The sequence below is a fragment of the Euprymna scolopes genome, chromosome 2 (genome assembly GCF_053919585.1).
Source record: "Euprymna scolopes isolate OS-2025 chromosome 2, ASM5391958v1, whole genome shotgun sequence".
NCBI lineage: Eukaryota > Metazoa > Mollusca > Cephalopoda > Sepiida > Sepiolidae > Euprymna > Euprymna scolopes.
This window is the reverse complement of record NC_136483.1, coordinates 139920589-139940221: the sequence shown is the minus strand read 5'-3', so window position 1 is coordinate 139940221 and position 19633 is coordinate 139920589. Positions and strand designations below refer to the sequence as shown.

The 19633-nt window shown below is 36.2% G+C and overlaps 1 protein-coding gene across 1 annotated transcript in view; it reads left to right on the top strand.

Annotated features, from left to right (window-relative positions):
• The window catches only part of LOC145296720 (protein DD3-3-like), a 230433-nt gene that overhangs the window by 95210 nt on the left and 115590 nt on the right, over nucleotides 1-19633 (top strand). The window contains exon 3 of the mRNA XM_080142714.1: nucleotides 5899-5985. Within this exon, the coding sequence (XP_079998840.1) occupies nucleotides 5899-5985 (87 nt within the window). The remainder of the gene's footprint in view (nucleotides 1-5898; nucleotides 5986-19633) is intronic.

The following is a 19633-nucleotide window of genomic DNA, read 5'->3' as shown; positions in this document are numbered from 1 at the left end:
TCACACATACATACATATATTCATACATACATACATATATTTATTCATACATACATATATATATTCATACATACATATATATATTCATACATACATATATATATTCATACATACATACATATATATATTCATACATACATACATATATATATTCGTACATATATACATACATATATATATTCATACATACATACATACATATATATATTCATACGTACATACATCTGTAGCACTGAGGTTGAGAGTGTGGGCCACCTGATTTCTGGTTGCAAAGTCCTACTTGGAGACGGTTATTATACAGATCGCCATAATGGAGTTTGCAAATATCTTCACTGGAAGATATGTAAGAAACTCAACATTCAGTGTAGTAAAAACTCCTGGGAACATATACCCGAACGAACAGGTGGGAATGACAACTACACTATTCACTATGACTACATAATCCCTACTGCTACATATCTTGAAAACGCAGCTGTTAAACCAGATATAGTGATTTGGGACAGAGCAAACAAAAAAAGCGACCGTAATAGAGGTCAGTGTACCCAATGATACAGGGCTTAACAGAGTTGAGAGGGAAAAGATAACAAAGTATCAAGGACTTATGTATGATATGAAACGAAATTGGAAATTAAAAGACATTTCAATTATACCAGTCATCATAGTAGCAACTGGGCTTATGAAAAAAAACTTTAAAAAGTACATAGCAAGCATACCCGGTGAACCAAGTGCAAGTGAAATACAAACGATTGCACTGAAAGGGACGGTTAGAATCCTGAAAAGATCTCTTGGTTGGACTCACTAAAATAGGGGTAAATGTCAGACATCTGGTTGGATGTCCCATCCCCTAGAAGAAAAAGTTTAAGAAAAATGAAAAAAAAAAGTGAAAATATATATTCATACATACATACATATATATATTCATACATACATACATATATTAATACATACATACATATATATATATATATATATATATATATATATATATATATATATATATATATATATATGAATATATGTATGTATGTATGTATGTATGTATGTATGTATGTATGCTACCAAATAGATTAACATAAGATTTTTGACAAACCCCTTTTTTCTGTTCTGGATTTTACCTCTTTCCCACTTTTTCTCCTTTTTTCCCCCATTTCTCGTTTTCCCAATCTCTTTGAATCTCTACAGACTAAAAACTGTTAAATTACTTTTTTATGTAAATATGATAAATTTCATATTTTTTGTTTCCTGTGGTGCATTAAACTGCAAAATTTACTTGCTACTTTGCAAACTTTTTTCCTCTTATTAGAAGAATTGCACTCTTCAAAGCTCCATTGAATAAGGTTTTTCTTGTTTTATTTGTACACCTTTTCAAATAATTAAAATTTTGTATACCTTCCTTATAAGTTTATAAAGTTATTATTTTTTTTTTTAATTTGAATAAATTTTCAGTATCGAGATTTATATATATATATATATATATATATATTTGTTAGGAGAAACATATATACCCCCTCCTTATATCATAATGGATATATAGATATGAGCCAGACAGACCCCCTATCCCCCCTTCAAAGTCAAGCCAGACAGACCTCCCCTTTCCCCCCTCCAAGTCAAGCAGCAGACCTCCCCTTCCCAAGTTGAACAGCGAACAATCGAACGACACAACCCCTCCCTCACTGATCAACTATAAGCAGCAGTCAAACACCCACGCAAACATAGGTAACCTTGACAGCCGACATCAGGCGGTCGTGACTTAAGCGCCAGAGGAAAGCGCGCGAAAAAGTTTAGTTTTCGAGTTGACAGCTGTTGGGAAACGACGACAATATTTTCTGCTCCCCACAAAGCAGAAATATGCACCAGCGTGGACGATGCATGGTGACCGGCAAATGATCAACTCAACTCAACTTGGCGGATGTCCATGAGACCAAAAAGGGACATTTACTCCAACACGGAATTACCTTGGTCAATATAATTCAACGAGAGCCATTCTACCCGAGAACTTTGTCGGGACAAACTGCATATCGAAGATGACAAAGAAAGAAAAAGAAGTGATACAGAAAAACTAAGGACATTATCACGTCATCGAAATGCGTGCGTCATGAGAGAAATTCACACCAAAAAGCTAAGTATCGTCCGATATCCATTCTCTCATATTTCACCACCCCCTCGGCCCACTCAGTGTCAGTCGAGTTCTTTCCGTGAAATAAATTCTTCCCTCACCAAGCATAAAGGTGAAAGAATTGGAAAAGAAAAGAAGGATAAGGAGAGAAAGAACATTGTTACCCAACTTTCATTTTGACTGTTCTAATGTTTGTTTCAACTGTGACTTTATGCATTATCAAAAGAAAAGAGAAATCATAACCCCTCCTAACCTGATATTTTCTGCGACCCGACTCTCATTTTGATTATCCTAATATTTTGTTTGGTCTGTGTCTTTATGTTTTGCCAAAGTCTGTGACCCGACTTTCATTTTGAACATTCTAATATTTTGTTTTAACTGTGACTCTGTGTTTTATCAAAAAAGAAAAGAAAGAAAAGGAGAGAAAAGAAAGAGAGAAAAATAATATATCTCCACCAATGACCCCCCCCCCATCCTGATCTGATGTTGTCTGTGACTGGACTGTCATTATGATTGTTTTATTATTTTTATTTCCTTCATTTGTTTTTTGTTTGAATAATAAATTTATATATTTTAACGTTACTCATTTGGTGTCCGACCTTTTTCATTCCCTGCCATCTTTATTATTAAACGCGAATGTTATCGGGTAGTCCATGACGATTCCACTGATTCGAAACTTGGGAGATGCCATGCAGTCGTGATATTATTACGACCGGCAAAATTCCACACTTTTACTTTTCTTACGACGTGTACTTGGGTATAGAATTCTTGCGAAATTCCTAACCCCTAGACTAGACCTGGGTCACGTCACAATGTGTATATATATATATATATATATATATATATATAAGTCATCAACATATATATATATATATATATATATATATATATATAGTCATCAACATATATATATATATATATATACATATAGTCATCAACATACAGTATTGTTTCGCTGTATTATAACTCATCAATGCGGCTAGAATAACACTTCTCCTTAGCCAGAGATTGAACTTATTACCATCTCGTTAATAGTCGTCAGTTTTAACCTCCGGCCCATGGGATCGGTGCTCGTAAACGATCTCATCAAATGTCCATTTATATAGACACTCGACCACCACTTTTACAGTGCTCGACCTGCTTGTTTATTTACAGACAACAACCAGAGAGCTTCGCATTAACACTAATTAAATAGGTGAAATCCTTTTACGATAGTGCTCTACTCAAGGAAGAGGGTGTCGAAACCAGTGAGAAAATTAAGCATTGAAGGAAACAGAAAGTTTGAGGAAAAGCGTGTTAAGCATGCAGTATTGAAACATGCTCTTATAACGCAGGATGAATCTGCAGTTCCTGCTAACTTTCAACAAGAACTGAAATGCACAGATTACTTTTGTTAAAAGCTCGTTTGGTGAACCATGTGAAATCACGCAATGTTAAACAAGACCAACGATTTTTATGAGGACGTGTTGCCACCAAATCTAAGTATTGTTGTAATTTCTGTGGATTAGTCTGTCAATCTGCTAACAGTTTGATCAAGCATCATCAAATACTGGTAAGTTCCCCTGCCACATCTGTGGACGATTATGCAAAGGTTAAGCTGGGCTGAAGAATCATCTATATGAACATGGATGCCCAACATCAATCTGAAGAGATGGCAAGCTTCTGTTAAGAACTGCCATATATATATATATATATATATATATATATATATATATATATATATATCAACTTTTATGTGACTGTCTATAATATTTTTTTTATCTCGGATGATTTGTGTGACGGCAGCATTCGGCTATTTGCACAATGAAACACATGTAAGACGCTTTGGAAAAAGTAAATTTAAAAATTTGTTTATTTATTAATAAAAAAATATGATTATAGGTTAATTTTTTTGTGGTAACTGAAATTAAAATTTACAATATATATATATATATATATATATATATATATATATATATAATAAATGACAAAAGTCTATATTCCAAATTTCAAGATGTTGTCCATCTTACCGTTTATTTCTTTCAATGTGTTAAAATGTTCAATTCTTGACAGCACCTATTTCGTAACACAGATAGATAGATAGATAGATAGATAGATATCAAAATACTAATGATTTCTAATCTTATGAGTTGCATGCATTTGCATATACAGGTGGCGCTCTAATAACATTATGCAAATTAAAAACGTTCTTTAAAAAGTTCTTTAAGCACATGAACGTATTTCAAAAACATAGGCACCGCCAAAACTGGGGGGGGGGCAGGTCAGTACTTTTTGACGGACCGTCTTTTTAAAAATCTACCAAAAATCAGGTAATTATCCGATCAATACGAAATTTTCAGCGATTATTAGGAGAAGAATGAACTTTATAACAGTGTACTTATTTTTCATAAACGATATTTATATATATATATTTTTTTGCTTACAAACCCCCCCTTGTTTTGAAGTGGGAACAAATATGCTTAAAATAATCATCTGAAACTGAACAAAACATATTGTGTTGTTGTAAGGGACAGAATTATAGATTTAAAAAAAAAAAAATTGTTTGCATACCTTATTTTGACGTCTGAATATCAGAACTTCGATTGTATTTAATTATCCCGCTTTTGAGTTTTGAAGTGTGAAATTCGGTGAATATGTTAAGTAAAATAATTAATTTAAGTTAAGCAAAACAAACAAAAAAAACTTTTAATATTTATACGAAAAAAAGCCATTTTAAAATTTTTGATAAATAAATTAACAATTTTTTTTTAGCGAGCCGAATAATGCATGACCATTATTAAACAGAGCATGCTTTGAATAATCGATACAAAAAAAAATTCGATAAATATTGTGCCCTTTGTGTTAAAAATAGCATCATTTTTTTCGATCCCGTTTGAAAACGTTTGCCGCCTTTCGACTACGGTGGACCAAACGCGCTGAAATAATTTTTTTTATTCTGCTTTAAATTGCCCCCACCCCCATTTTGGGGAGCCTGGCCCCCACACACATACACATTAAAAACCAAACTCATACAAATGGTCACCCATCTGGTACTGGCCAGCCTCAGCTTAATAATACATTGAAATTTTCGTCACTGAAAAATAAGTTTTTTTGGCCTGTTTGGTCTTCCATAGTTTTCTTCTTATCAAAAGAAAACGTAAACAGAGTCGATCTGAACTCTACGTCGACGCGAAATATTTGGTTACCTATATGAATAAGTGGAATTATTTGAAATTCAGGTACTTATATTATAATATTTTTGCATATTCTCTTAGAAAATCATCCTAAATCTTAGTTAGACAATAAATAAATAAATAAATTATTTCAAAAACCCTTTTTTTTTAATATTTAAGTACGTTTTTTGTGCAAGACAAAAAATGTCAATTGTTAACTTTTTGGGAAAATTTAACATTTAAAATTGAATTAAAAATAGTAGAAAAAGTTTTACATTATTCTGTTTTCTATATGATAAAATTCAGGGTTTTATCTTTCTGGGAAAAAAAAAGTTACTCAGAAATAATGGATTTTAATAAATGTAATTTCGTTTTAAAAAACAACAACAACTTGATTTTGCGGCCATTTTTGGCGGTGCCTACAAAAACAAAACAGTTTAAACAAATGTTATTTAACGATTGTTTTATGAACTTCGAAACGTTATTCCATTTATGAAATCCATACCTTTATCATTACGATGACCAGAATAACCTATCATTTTCTTCGTCTCTCCTGGACATTCACCCAGTCTAATAATACACTTACAAGCATTCGTTTATTAATTATTTGTCTTTCTTTCTTCCTTTCAGACTGTTTGATTCCCAGAACAGCGCACAAGGAGGCTACAATACAGGGAGTGTTTATTATTATGCAGGGTCTAAGTTGCCTATTGAATGGTGAGTAACTGGTATTTTCATAACTAGGGGACCGATAAGTATTCATATTAAAATTATTAAGTAAAACAAACTTACAATGGAATTCGTTCAGTACCCGCTTCTCTAAGGTGTTTTTATTTTAATTCAGAAATTCAGAGAATGTTAAACTTTAATAATTGATACAATGGCATCCCTGTGCCTATTTTACAAGTAATTTAATGGTAAGTACTCAGATGATCTCAAAGCACTAGTACTCCCTCAAGCAACAAAATCCCACCCTACACTGTAGAGATCCCTAGGTTCCATAAAGCCTTCTATTCAAACAGCTTCTTCCCTCGAACTGCTAAACTTTGGATTTCCCTCCCAGGCCTCTGCTTTCCTGACTATACTGACATGCAGAAGTTCAAGTTTAATGTGAAGAGATATCTCGCTGCCCAACTCCCTGCATAGAATCCCTGCAAAATGGATTAAATTATGATGTGTATGTTTGAAAGAGTTATTGAAAATTGTACCGCAAACGAATCACACACACATAAACAAAATCGAAACACATATACACATGGATACGAGTACAAATTATTGCAAGCATGTACACTTGCATACATACACAGGCGGTATGATGCGCACATTCATGAGGCATGAAATAGAAAGCTGACTGAGAAAATGACCCTTTGAAATTGTTTCGTCTAAATATCTGTCGGAGATCTGTCGGTCAAATTGGCTCTCGGTTTGTGTTTTAAGTTTATTTTTTATATTCTATGCAGAAATGGAGGTGATTTGGTTTTGATCGTGTTTTTATGGTCATGGTATTCAAATTCGTTTGGGTGGATCAGAGGAAGATAACAGCAAGCCTTTTGTTAAATTGGAAAGCCTCGTCAAACACAGAGGCATTAGTAATTAGGCTCGCGGGCCGGTCAAAGTGCCTTCGCCTTTGCCTATAGTAATTATGAACACTACATTAGCAAGTTCTTGTCTGAAGCAAGAAAATAATTTAGAAGGTTGAAAAGGATCCAAACTAGCAAGAATAGACATAAATTGTCTGGTTTATTCAATAAAATCTCTCTCTCTCTCTCTCTCTCTCTCTATATATATATATATATATATATATATATATATATATATATATATATATTAAATTTATTTATACAAACATTAATGGCTACATATGTGCATACATGTTTCTGTAATCACCCGCGTTGGGGGACTACGTCTTCAGGCCAAGAATTACCGTCGAAAACTGATATTTCAAACAAAAACATTTTCCTATTTCTTTTATCAAGTTAGAATGTAACCTGGGTGGGATTCATGAGCGGGGAGAGGACAAGTGAGGTCTTTGAAGATAATAAACATCTTCTTTTTCATTTCCCTTTCTTTTTATCTATCGCATCCTTTGGTTTTTATGGCATAAGGTACTTGAGAATTTAGTATTTTTGTCTTGCAGTCCGTAAATTAAAAACATTTCCTATGGTCACTGAGTACTGACCGGTGTCTTTCAATCTACACCCATCCACACACCTACATGCACACACACACACACACACATACAGACACATACTCACACATACACACATACACACATACACACACACACGTTAATACAGATATTCAGAAGCGAATATATGCTGTTCGTTTTATTTTACTCAACACACACGCACTGAAACTAGGCAATAACTATAACTACGCAAGAATAAAATTAAAATAAGGTAAATAGAACAAATAAAATAAAAAACCAAAATAAACAAAACAAAAACAGATAAACAAACAAAGTAAAAATAAACATAAAACCTCGAAAGTTATCAAAACTCCACATGTACACATATATATTAATATACGTATAAACGCCTACACCTTGCTACACCCGTGCATCTATACACACACACATACACACATACAGCGACATATAATGGTCACATACAGTTATAACATGTTTACATCTATACCTACATACGTAGTAATATCCATATGCGGAATCTCAAACCCAGACATCCGTGTACACACTTGAGTACTATACATCATGACTGTTATTATATCAAAACTAATATTAATCACACTAATAATCCTAATGATAATAATTCTTGTAATATTGATAATACTAATGACACTACCAATATCAATAATAATAACAATAATAAGACTGTACGATTGGGGACTCCAAAACCCGTGGACCCTAACTGGATACACGTCCCCACAAATCAACCCATATATATTTATATATATATATATATATATATATATATATATATAGAGAGAGAGAGAGATACACATATACATACACATACATATACACATACACACACATACATATACACACATATACACACATATATACATATATATATATACATACATACACACGTACACACATCTCTATATATAAGCACACATACTTATATACACGTATATACACATATACATACACATATACATATACACATACATACACGCGCACCAGCATACACACAATACATACACACATTCAGACCATCCGCAGGCGCAGACAACATCCCCATCCACTCGTGTCTCCAAATCTCCACAGACGTATACGAGACACATGCACATATAGATACCAACACAGACCCACGCATACACCCACATACATAAACACGCGCAGGGGCACACAGAAACTGGCTCACTCACAACACAGGAAAACACAGCAATACATGCACAAATGCAAAAAACCTTTTTCAATAATAATAAGGTGCCTTTTTACTTCAGTAGTGTGGTAACCCCTTTATATATGAAACAGCATGCCACTACAGTCCACACGGGTGCATATATACATATATAACATACATACATATACACTCAGACACCCATACATTCTTGTAATATACATTGCTACTACTATCATATACGAGACAGCCTATTTTAATAGTTCATAAATATATATGCACAAATATATACATATATACATACATATATACATATACATCCGTAAACATACACATACATACACATACATACATTCACTCACTCTGATGAATCGTAGACGACGAAACACGTGTCAGTGGATAAAATTATATATATATATATATATATATATATATATATATATATATATATATATATAATTATGCTGTACACAGAGAGAAAGAAATGTTTCTTTTTTTTTCACGAATTCAATGTGATAGAGATCGTGAACTAAAATAGGAATCAAATAGCAAAAATGGTGAACAAGGTCTATGTTATTCTTAACGAAACGGTGTTTGCTTTCAATTCAAAGGAAAGCGAGTACTCCGTTTTCTATACATATGAATCCAATAAAGGTGCGGTAGAAGTCAGTGAGCTTTTGGTAAAGCTAGCGTTAAGGAGTCCTGCGAGAAATTACCATCTGTTTGTCATCATCATCATCATCATCATCATCATCATCATCATCATCATATTTGGTTTAACGCCCGTCTTACACGCTGGCGTGCGTTAGATGGCTTTAAATAATTGGTTTCTAAACTAACCTTCTTTTCCATCGCAGGAAGATGTAACACAAGATCGGAATATATTGAAAGTAAAGCGAGTGCTCCTAAAGAAGGAGCACTCTAACCAATTAAAAATTACTTGAGCAGCCCCTCTTGGCATTTTCTGGTCAGGGTGCTCCAGGTAGTAAGCAATAAACCTACTTCACCCAAAAGACGAGAGGCAGGGTCTGGGAGTGTGGACCTTCTAGGACTAACCAAAACGAATGCCCCAGCTCGCCAGATAAAAAGTCACCAAAATGACCCAGTTTCTGATGGAATGATTGTCGAGATTTGAACCTTGACTAGCAACGAACTACAAATGCAGTCCGCTATTAAATCTCTAGCCAGGTCTTTATCAACCCTCTTTCTCTCAATTCCATTTTTATCACTTTTTTCCATGTTTTTCTTGGCCTTCCTTCTGTAAACTGTACATGCTACCTTAACTGTTCTACATCTATTGACCTAAGACCTCTCATCCGTTCTTTCAACGTGGTCATAACATTGAAGTTTACCCTTCTGCATACATATCCCTATATTGTCCTGATTTTATCTTCCTCTGAGGTCATTAGAACTAAGTCCGTTTTTACACATCCATCATATCATTCTCATATCATTTCTCTCCATGCAGCGCATGTCCTCAACCTCACTCGTCAGGTTTCACTTTCATACATCATTAGACCGCATACACATGTCTGATAGACCCTTCCCTGGGTTAATAATAGTAACACACTGCTAGTTAGTAAATGCAAATGTTCTCAAAACTTACTCCATCCACACCTAATTCTTGCAATCACACTACCACCGGCGCCACCTTGTGCTCTAATCATATCACAATGATAACAAAACTTCTCAACAACCTTTATAACTTTGCCGTTCGGATGTACTTTCTTAACTTCTGAGTCCTCATCCACTGCTATTGTTTTACACGTCTTGCACACAAATCGGTTATCCTCTCTCAACCTGCTAGTAATTCCACTGCAAGTCTTGTGTATCCAATGCTTTAAGATCCTGCAAAAAAAAAGAAAAACAAATTGAATTACACTGGACTCTCCAGGAACTGGTTGGAGCTTTCCAACACTACAACCACTGACCATCACTTTAGTCTTGGTAACATCTACTCTCACATCTTAACTTTTCATGGCATTCCTGCACGTCTTTAACTAAACAAGTTGGTTATCCATTGTTTCACAGGCAAATACTAAATCATCAACATACAGCATCTTTTTCTGGGCAGCCTCTGTAGAACGTCTTGGACAATGCTTCTAAGACATAGATGGAAAATAACGAACTCAGTGAAAAGTCCTGATGTGCCCCTACTTTAACATTAAAGATGTCACTAATTGTTCTATTAATTTTTATACGACTTTGAGCATTTCTGTACCCTGCTTGAACAAACTTTATCAACTATTCATTTACCCTTAGTTTACGCAAACCCACCAACCTCTACTGGCAATTTTTCAAAAATCTATCTCGTCAGGAGAGAGCATATTCCTTATAAAAATTATGACATTTCATTTTTCTTCATAAAAATGAATAAAATATTTACTTTATAATTAATAAAATACATAATAAAATAAATAATTAATAAAAACAAAAAATATATAAATGCTCTTTTAATTGATTTTAAGAACAATCTAGAAAGACTTTCAAGAGAACCCGAAACCGAATTTTTCAACCTAATAAGAACAATCTAAAATAATCAGAAAATTCTGTATAAAAGGATGCGCCGCTTGCAATCGAGTCAGTTTCGTAAACAGTTGGTGACATGAGCTAACGACTCACTCAAACTCCAGTAATGTTTCTAGGATATCCTTCCAGCCGAAAGAAACTTCAAAACAGCCATAATTTTACCTTTGCAAGGACGGGTAATATAAAACACATACTTAAAATAATTTTACCTACACTAAGGTAAAAAATGTATGTGAAATTGTTCCATATATGTATTTAAATTATACATATATGGAACAATTTCACATATATTTTTTACCTCAAAACGGACATTACTCTCTCCAACCCAACCCCCGAAAGAAAACGCAAGAGCACGTTTAAAATTAACATAATCATGCGTCTTTCTACCCACCACTACAACGATTACATCATTCCCAGATAATAACATAACAAATTCAAAAAATTATAGATTACCCCTAAAGAAACGATATATATGTGTTAATCTAATTTTGAGATCGTAAGCTATTTCAGCCATATCCGGAATTGACTTCACAAATTTTGAGATAGAAAATTGTTTAAGCCATTTATGGTACAAACTTTATATTCTACCACCCTCATTTAATGCAGAGCGACGCTGATTATTCTGCTAGTATAAATTTACCCCTATCTCATTCAATCCGGAGCAATGCCAGGAATTTTGCTAATATATATTTTCATCAACTTCCTTCAATTCCAGGCGATGCTGAGGATATTGCTAGTAAATTTTCTCACCTATCTCATTCAATCTTGAGCAACGCTGAGTATTCTGCTAGTGTATATGTGCAGCTATTTAATACAATCCAGGGCAACATCAAGTATTTGTCTATTCTGTATTTGTACCGATCTCATTCATTCCCAGACAATGCCAGGTATTCTGCTAGTACTTATTTGCACCTGCATTATCGAATCCCAGACGATGCCTGTTATTCGGCTTCTATATATTTCCACCTATATTATTCAATCCGGGGCAATGCAGGGTATTCTGCTAATATATATTTCCACCTATCTCATTCAATCCCAAGCGATGCTGGGAATTTTTCTAGTATATATTCTCACCTACTTCATTCAATCCCAGGCAACGCCGGGTATTCCACTAGTATATATCTCAATCAATCTCATTACATCCTGGGCGATGCAAGGTATTCTGTTAGTATATATTTCAATCAATCTCATTCAATCCAAGGCAACGCTAGTATATATTTGCATCCATCTCATTGGATCCCAGGCGCCCATGTATTCTGTTTCCACCTATTTAATCCATGGAAGGGTGATTCTGGGTATTCTGCTAGTATATATTAACACCTGTTTCATTCAATCCTGGGCAGCACCAGGCATTCTGCTAGTATATAATTCCACCTATCCCATTCAATCCCGGGTGACTTCGGGTATTCTGTTTGTATATATTTCCGCCTATGTAATTCAATCACGGGCGATGCCAGGTATTCTGTTAATATATACTTCCACCTATCTAATCCAAATGTGGGCGACGCCTAGTATTCTGCTTGTACATATTTCCACCTATCTCAACCATTTGTATGTATTTTATTCAACACCGAGTGACTCCGGGTAATCTTTTAGTATATATTTTGACATATCTCATTGAATTTCATAATTCTTGGATATGTTATTAATTTCGAAAATCATTTTTCATAATTTAACCCACATTATTGACCCCTCTTATTAAATAATAACTTTTCATATATTGTCTTGGTTGTTTATTTCATTACAAACACACTAATCAAATAACTCACATTTAATAATTTTTCATAATTCTCGGATGTTACAAATTTAGACAATCATTTTTCATGATTTAACGCACATGATCGCCCCCATCCCCATTACTAAAATAATAATTTGAAATATTGTCTGGGCTGTTGTTTTTCATTAAAAACCCACCAATACAAATAACACACATTTCATCATTTTTCATAATTCTTGGATATGTTACTAATTTCAACAATTATTTTTCACGATTCAACCCACATTATCGCCCCCTCCTACTAAAAAAATAATTTTTATACATTGTCTAGTCTAGTTATTTCATTACAAACACACCAATAAAATAACTCACATTTCATCATTTTTCAAAATTCTTGGATATGTTACTAATTTCGACAATCATTTTAAATGATTTGACCCATATTATCGACTCACTCTATTAAAATAATAACTTTGATACATTCTGTAGCATAAATTTCCAGTAACGTTTTCAATACCAGGCGATGGCGGGAACAAAGCTAGTATATATTTCCAGCAAGGTTATTCAATCCCAGGCCATGCCGCGTACTCTTCTATTATATATTTCCACCTATTTAATCCATGGAAGGGCGATTCTGGGTATTCTGCTAGTATATATTAACACCTGTTTCATTCAATCCTGGGCAGCACCAGGCATTCTGCTAGTATATAATTCCACCTATCCCATTCAATCCCGGGTGACTTCGGGTATTCTGTTTGTATATATTTCCGCCTATGTAATTCAATCACGGGCGATGCCAGGTATTCTGTTAATATATACTTCCACCTATCTAATCCAAATGTGGGCGACGCCTAGTATTCTGCTTGTACATATTTCCACCTATCTCAACCAATCCTGGGCAACGCCAGGTATTCTACTAGTACATACGAGGGGCATGCTATAAGTAATGCCCCTGACCCACTTCGCATAGGAGTAGAGCAACGAAACTTGGCACAGTTATTAGTCTTTCTCTACATAGGAATCACCCAGAGTTATGCATTTCTCCCATCATTTGATGCAGCTCTGGAGACCATTTTTTAGAACACCCCAGGTTGGTCCTCCAACCACGATGTGACTTCAGAAATCAAGGCTGCATCGTCTGGGAAACGCTTTCCTTTCAAAAACAACTTCATGGCTGGGAAGAGGTGAAAGTCAGAGGGTGCAAGGTCAGGAGAGTAGGGAGGATGGGGAAGGATTTCATAACCACATGCCCATGCTTCTGATCTGGCGACATGTGAGTTGTGGACCGGAGGGTTGTCCTGCAGGAGGAGAGTATCTTTGCTGATCTTGCCCCACCTCTTGATTTTGATAGCTTCCCTTAATTTCCTCAAAAGTGAAGCATAATAGGCTCCTGTAATTGTGGTACCCTTTGCCAGGAAATCTGTCATTACTACTCTGTCCTGATCCCAGAAGACTGTGAGCATGACTTTGCCAGCGGAGGGCTGCACCCTTGCCTTCTTTGGAGGTGGTGAGTCCAAGTGCTTCCACTGTATTGACTAGGCTTTGGTCTCTGAATCATAGTGATGGACCCAGGTTTTATTCTGTGCAATCAGTCTTTTGAAAAACTTTGACTCATCTTCTTGACATATCTCCGAATTCATTCTCCAGCACTCAACACATTCTCGCTTCTGGAATGGTGTGAGCAACCTGGGAATCCATCTGGCAGACGCCTTATGCATATGCAAATGCTCATGAATGATGGCTTCCACAGACCCTGTACTAATCTTGACATCTTGGGCTATTTGGCGAATAGCAATACGCCGATCTTCCAAAATGGCAGCCTCAGCTTGACAGACAGATGCCTCATCAATGGCAGAAGGAGAGCGACCAGGTCTGGGAGCTGTTTTCACAGACTTCCGGCCATGTTTGAATTCACGATGCCAGCGTTTTACAAGGTCATATGATGGGGCATTATCACCAGAAGTTTCTTTTATTTCATCAAAAGCCTCCCGTAGTGTGTGTCCTTTCAAATACAAAAACCGGATCACTGCTCAACATTCAACGGGCTCCATTTCACACTTGACTCAGTTCAAACACCTGTAAAACAGAAACCACAATTAGTTCAGAGCTGTAATTTGCCACATAACCTGTAGAGATATAAATTATTACACATGTAAAATTTCAGCTAGATCAGACAACTGTAAGTGGGTTAGGGGCATTACTTATTGCACGCCACTCATATATCCACCTATCTCATCCAATCCCAGGCGATGCCAGGTATTTTGATAATCCATATTTCCACCTATTTCATCCTATCACGCTGGAAACGCTGGGTATTCTGCTAGTATATATATCCACCTATCTGATCCAATCCTGGGCAACACTGGGTATTCTACTAGTATACATATCAGCCTACCTCATACGATCTCCGGCAATGCGGGGTATTCTGCTTGTACATATATCCACCTATTTCATCTAATTCCGTGCAACACCTGGTATTCCGCTACTACATATATCCATCTATCTCATCCAATTCTGGACAACACTGGGTATATGTGCTAGTACATATATGGACCTATCTAATCCAATCCTGGGCAATGCCGGGTATTTGGTTAGTACATATATCGACCTATCTCATACAATCCTGGACAATGGCGGGTATTTTGCTAGTACGTATATCCACCTATGTTATTCAATCCCAGGCGATACCGGGTATTGTGCTAGGAAACATTCCACCTATTTCATCCAATCCTGGGCAATGGCAGGTATTCTGTTAGTACATATATCCAAATATGTCATCCAATCCCAAACGATGCCGGGTATTCTGCTAGTACCTATATCCATCTATGTCATTCAATCCCGGGTGACATCAAGTATTTTCCTAGTATATACATACACCTATCTCATGCAATCCTGGACCACACTGGTTATTCTGCTAGTACGCATATCCACCCATATTATCTGATCACAGATGATACCGGGTATTCTGCTAGGAAACATTCCATCTATCTTATCCAATCCCATGCAACGCCAGGTATTCTGCTAGGAAAGATTCCACCTATTTCATCCAATTGCAGGCCACGCCAAGTATTCTGCTAGTACATATATCCACCTATGTCATTCAATCCCTGGCAATGCCAAGTAATCTCTTAGTACCTATCTCATCAAATCCCAGCATTGCCGGGTACTCTGCTCGTACATATATAAACCTATGTCATCCCATCCTGGGCAATTCCAGGTATTTTGCTAATATATATATCCACCTATCTCATGCAATTCTGGACAATGCCGAGTATTCTGCTATTACACATATCCACCCATATTATCCAATCACAGGCGACACCGGGTATTCTGCTAGAAAACATTCCACATATCTTATCCAATCCAGGGCAAAGCCAGGTATTCTGCTAGGAAAGATTCCACCTATTTCATCCAATCGTGGACCATGCCATATATTCTGCTAGTACATATATCCACCTATGTAATCCAATCCCGGGCGATGCAGAGTATTCTCCTAGTACATATATGAACCTATCTCATCCAAATCCCGGGCAAAGACATGTATTTTGCTAGTATATATATCAACCTATATCATCCAATCTCGGGCAACGACAGTTATTCTGCTAGTACATATATTCACCTATCTCATTCAATCCAAGGGGACGCCGATTATCTGCTATTACATATATCCACCTATCTCATACAATCCCGGGAGATGTCTCGTATTTTGCTAGTACATATATCCACTCATCTCATAAAATTCCAGGCAATGGTATTCTGCTTGTACATATCTTATCCGATCTCATCTGATCTTAGTACATTCCTTATGCCATCTTATCCGATCCTAGACGACACCAGGTATTCTGCTAGTACATATATCCACCTATGTCATCCAATCATGGGCGACGCCAGGTATTCTGCTAGTACATATTTCCACCTATCTTATACAATTCTGGGCAACGACGGCTGTTCTGCCAGTATATATATACCTCTCTTTCATCCAATCTTGGGCGACGCAAAGGTATTCTGCTAGTATATGCTGCTGGTATATACAACTATCTCATCCAATCCTGGGCAAGGCCGGGTATTTTGCTAGTATATATATATATATATATATATATATATATATATATATATATATATATATATATAGTATATCCACCTATCTCATCCAATCTCGGGCAATGCCAGGTATTCTGCTTTTACATATATTCACCTATCTCATTCAATCTAAGGCTACACCGGGTATCTGCTATTACATATATCCACCTATCTCATACAATCCTGGGCAACGCCGGGTATTTTGCATATATCCACCTATCTTATCTGATCACAAGTATTCTGCTTGGAAACATCCAACCTATCTTATCCAATCCCGGGCAACGCCAAGTATTGTGCTAGAAAACATTCCACCTATTTCATCTAATCCCGGCGATGCCAGCTATTCTGCTAGTACATATATCCAACTATTTCATCCAATCCAAGGCATAGCTGGGTATTCTTCTAGTACATATATCCACCTATGTCAACCAATCGCCAGGTGACACTGGGTATTCTGCTAGTATATATATCCACCTATTTCATCCAATCTCAGGCAAGCCGGGTATTCTGCTAGTACAAATATCGACCTACGTCTTCCAATCCCAGGCAACGCCGGGTATTTTGCTAGTACATATATCCACCTATGTTATTCAATCCCAGGCGACGCCAGGTATTCTGATAGCAAATATTCCACCTATCTTATCAAATCCTGGACAACCCCAGCTATTCTGCTAGTACATATATCCACCTATGTCATCCAATCCCCAGCAGCGCCGGGTATTCTGCTAGTACATATATCCACCTATTTCATCCAATCCCGGGCGATGCCAGGTATTTTGCTAGTACATATACCCACCTTTCTCTTACAGTCCCAGGCAATACCAGGTATTCTGCTAGTACATATATCCATCCATCTTATGCGATCCCAGGCAATGCAGTTTATTCTGCTAGGAAACATTCCACTAAACTTATCCAATCTCAGGCAATGTCGGGCATTCTCCTAGGAGACATTTCACCTATTTTATCACATCCCAGGCAACGCCGGGTATTCTGGTAGTATATATTTCCACCTATGTCATCCAATCGCGGACAATGCTGGGTATTCTGCTTGTACATATATCCAAATATGTTATCCAATCCCAGATGACAACCAGTAATCTGCCAATACATATATTCACTTATATCATCCAATCCCATGCGTATCCAGGTATTCTGCTAGTACATATATCTACCTATGTCCTCCAATCCCTGTCGACGCCGAGTATTCTGCTATTATATATATATTCACCTATTTTATCCAATCCTGAGCCACGCCAGGTATTCTGCAAGTACATATATCCATCTATCTTATCAGATCCAGGGCAACGCCTGGTATTTTGCTAAGAAACATTTCACCTATCTTATCCAATCCCGGGCAATGCTCACAGACGACACCGGGTATGCTGCTAGAAAACATTCCACCTATTTCATCCAATTCCGGGCGTAGCCAGGTTTTCTGCTAATACATATATCCACCTATCTCATCCAATCCCGGGCGACGCCAGGTATTCTGCTAGTACATATATTCACCTAAGTCATCCAATACCTGGCATAGCCGGGTATTTTACTAGTACATATATCCACCTATTTAATCAAATCCCGGGCGACGCTGGGTAATCTGCTAGTATATATATCCACCTATTTCATCCAATCCTGAGCAACACCGGGTATGCTGCTACTACAAATATCCACCTATCTCATCCAGTTCCGAGCGACACCAGGTATTCTGCTAGTACATATATCCACCTAATCATCCAATACCTGGCATAGTCGGGTATTTTGCTAGTACAAATATCCACCTATCTTATCCGATGCTAGTTATTCTGCTAGGAAACATTCCACCTATCTTATCCAATCCTGGGTAACGCCAGGTATTCTGCTAAGAAACATTCCACCTATTTCATCCAATCCTGGGCGGCGCCGGGTATTCTGCTAGTACATATATCCACCTATTTCATCCAATCATGGGCTATGCCGGGTATTCTTCTAGTACATATATCCACGAATGCCATCCAATCCCAGGCGACGCCGAGTAATTTGCTAGTACATATTACTTTAACATGAATTCTTTAGTGCAGTATCAATCTCAGCAGTCAATTGACTTTAACCCCCTCCTCCCCCTTAACTCAGGATTATATAAAACCATCCCTTCCGAATACTAAGAATGGCTTTCTAAATAATATTTTTTTTATTTCAGCCCGGTCCATATTCCATTATAGTAAAATACTATCCCCCTTTTTATATTAAGAATTATTAAATTGTCTTATATTAAGAATTAAGAAATGGTTAGGTGTAAATAGAGAAGATGTAAAAAAAAAATCCCCTCTCAATACTAAGAATGGCTTTCTAAATAATAATGTTTTTATTTTAGAATTTGGAATCAGCAGTTTAGCGATGTGATGTTTGGAATATGACATCTTGTCTCAATTTAGTACACGATAAATATATAATATGCATCTTTTTTTTAATAGAAGATAATGTTCAGTAGGAAATTAAGCTATATAATACGGTTACTTGGTATTTTGACTAAGATCAAAGTGTAGTATCTGTTCTTAGAATTCAAGCGGCTCATCTTTCACCCCCTCTCACTCTAAACAGAATCAGGAGATTATATTGTTACTAATACTAAAAAGAAAATGGCTGTTTGTTTTTGTTTTGTAAACATAGCGATTGTTCCTCTCATTGCTACATATTTTTAAGCGTATTTTTTTTTACTTATCATTTTTCCTTCTCATTTTTCGTTATACTCTCG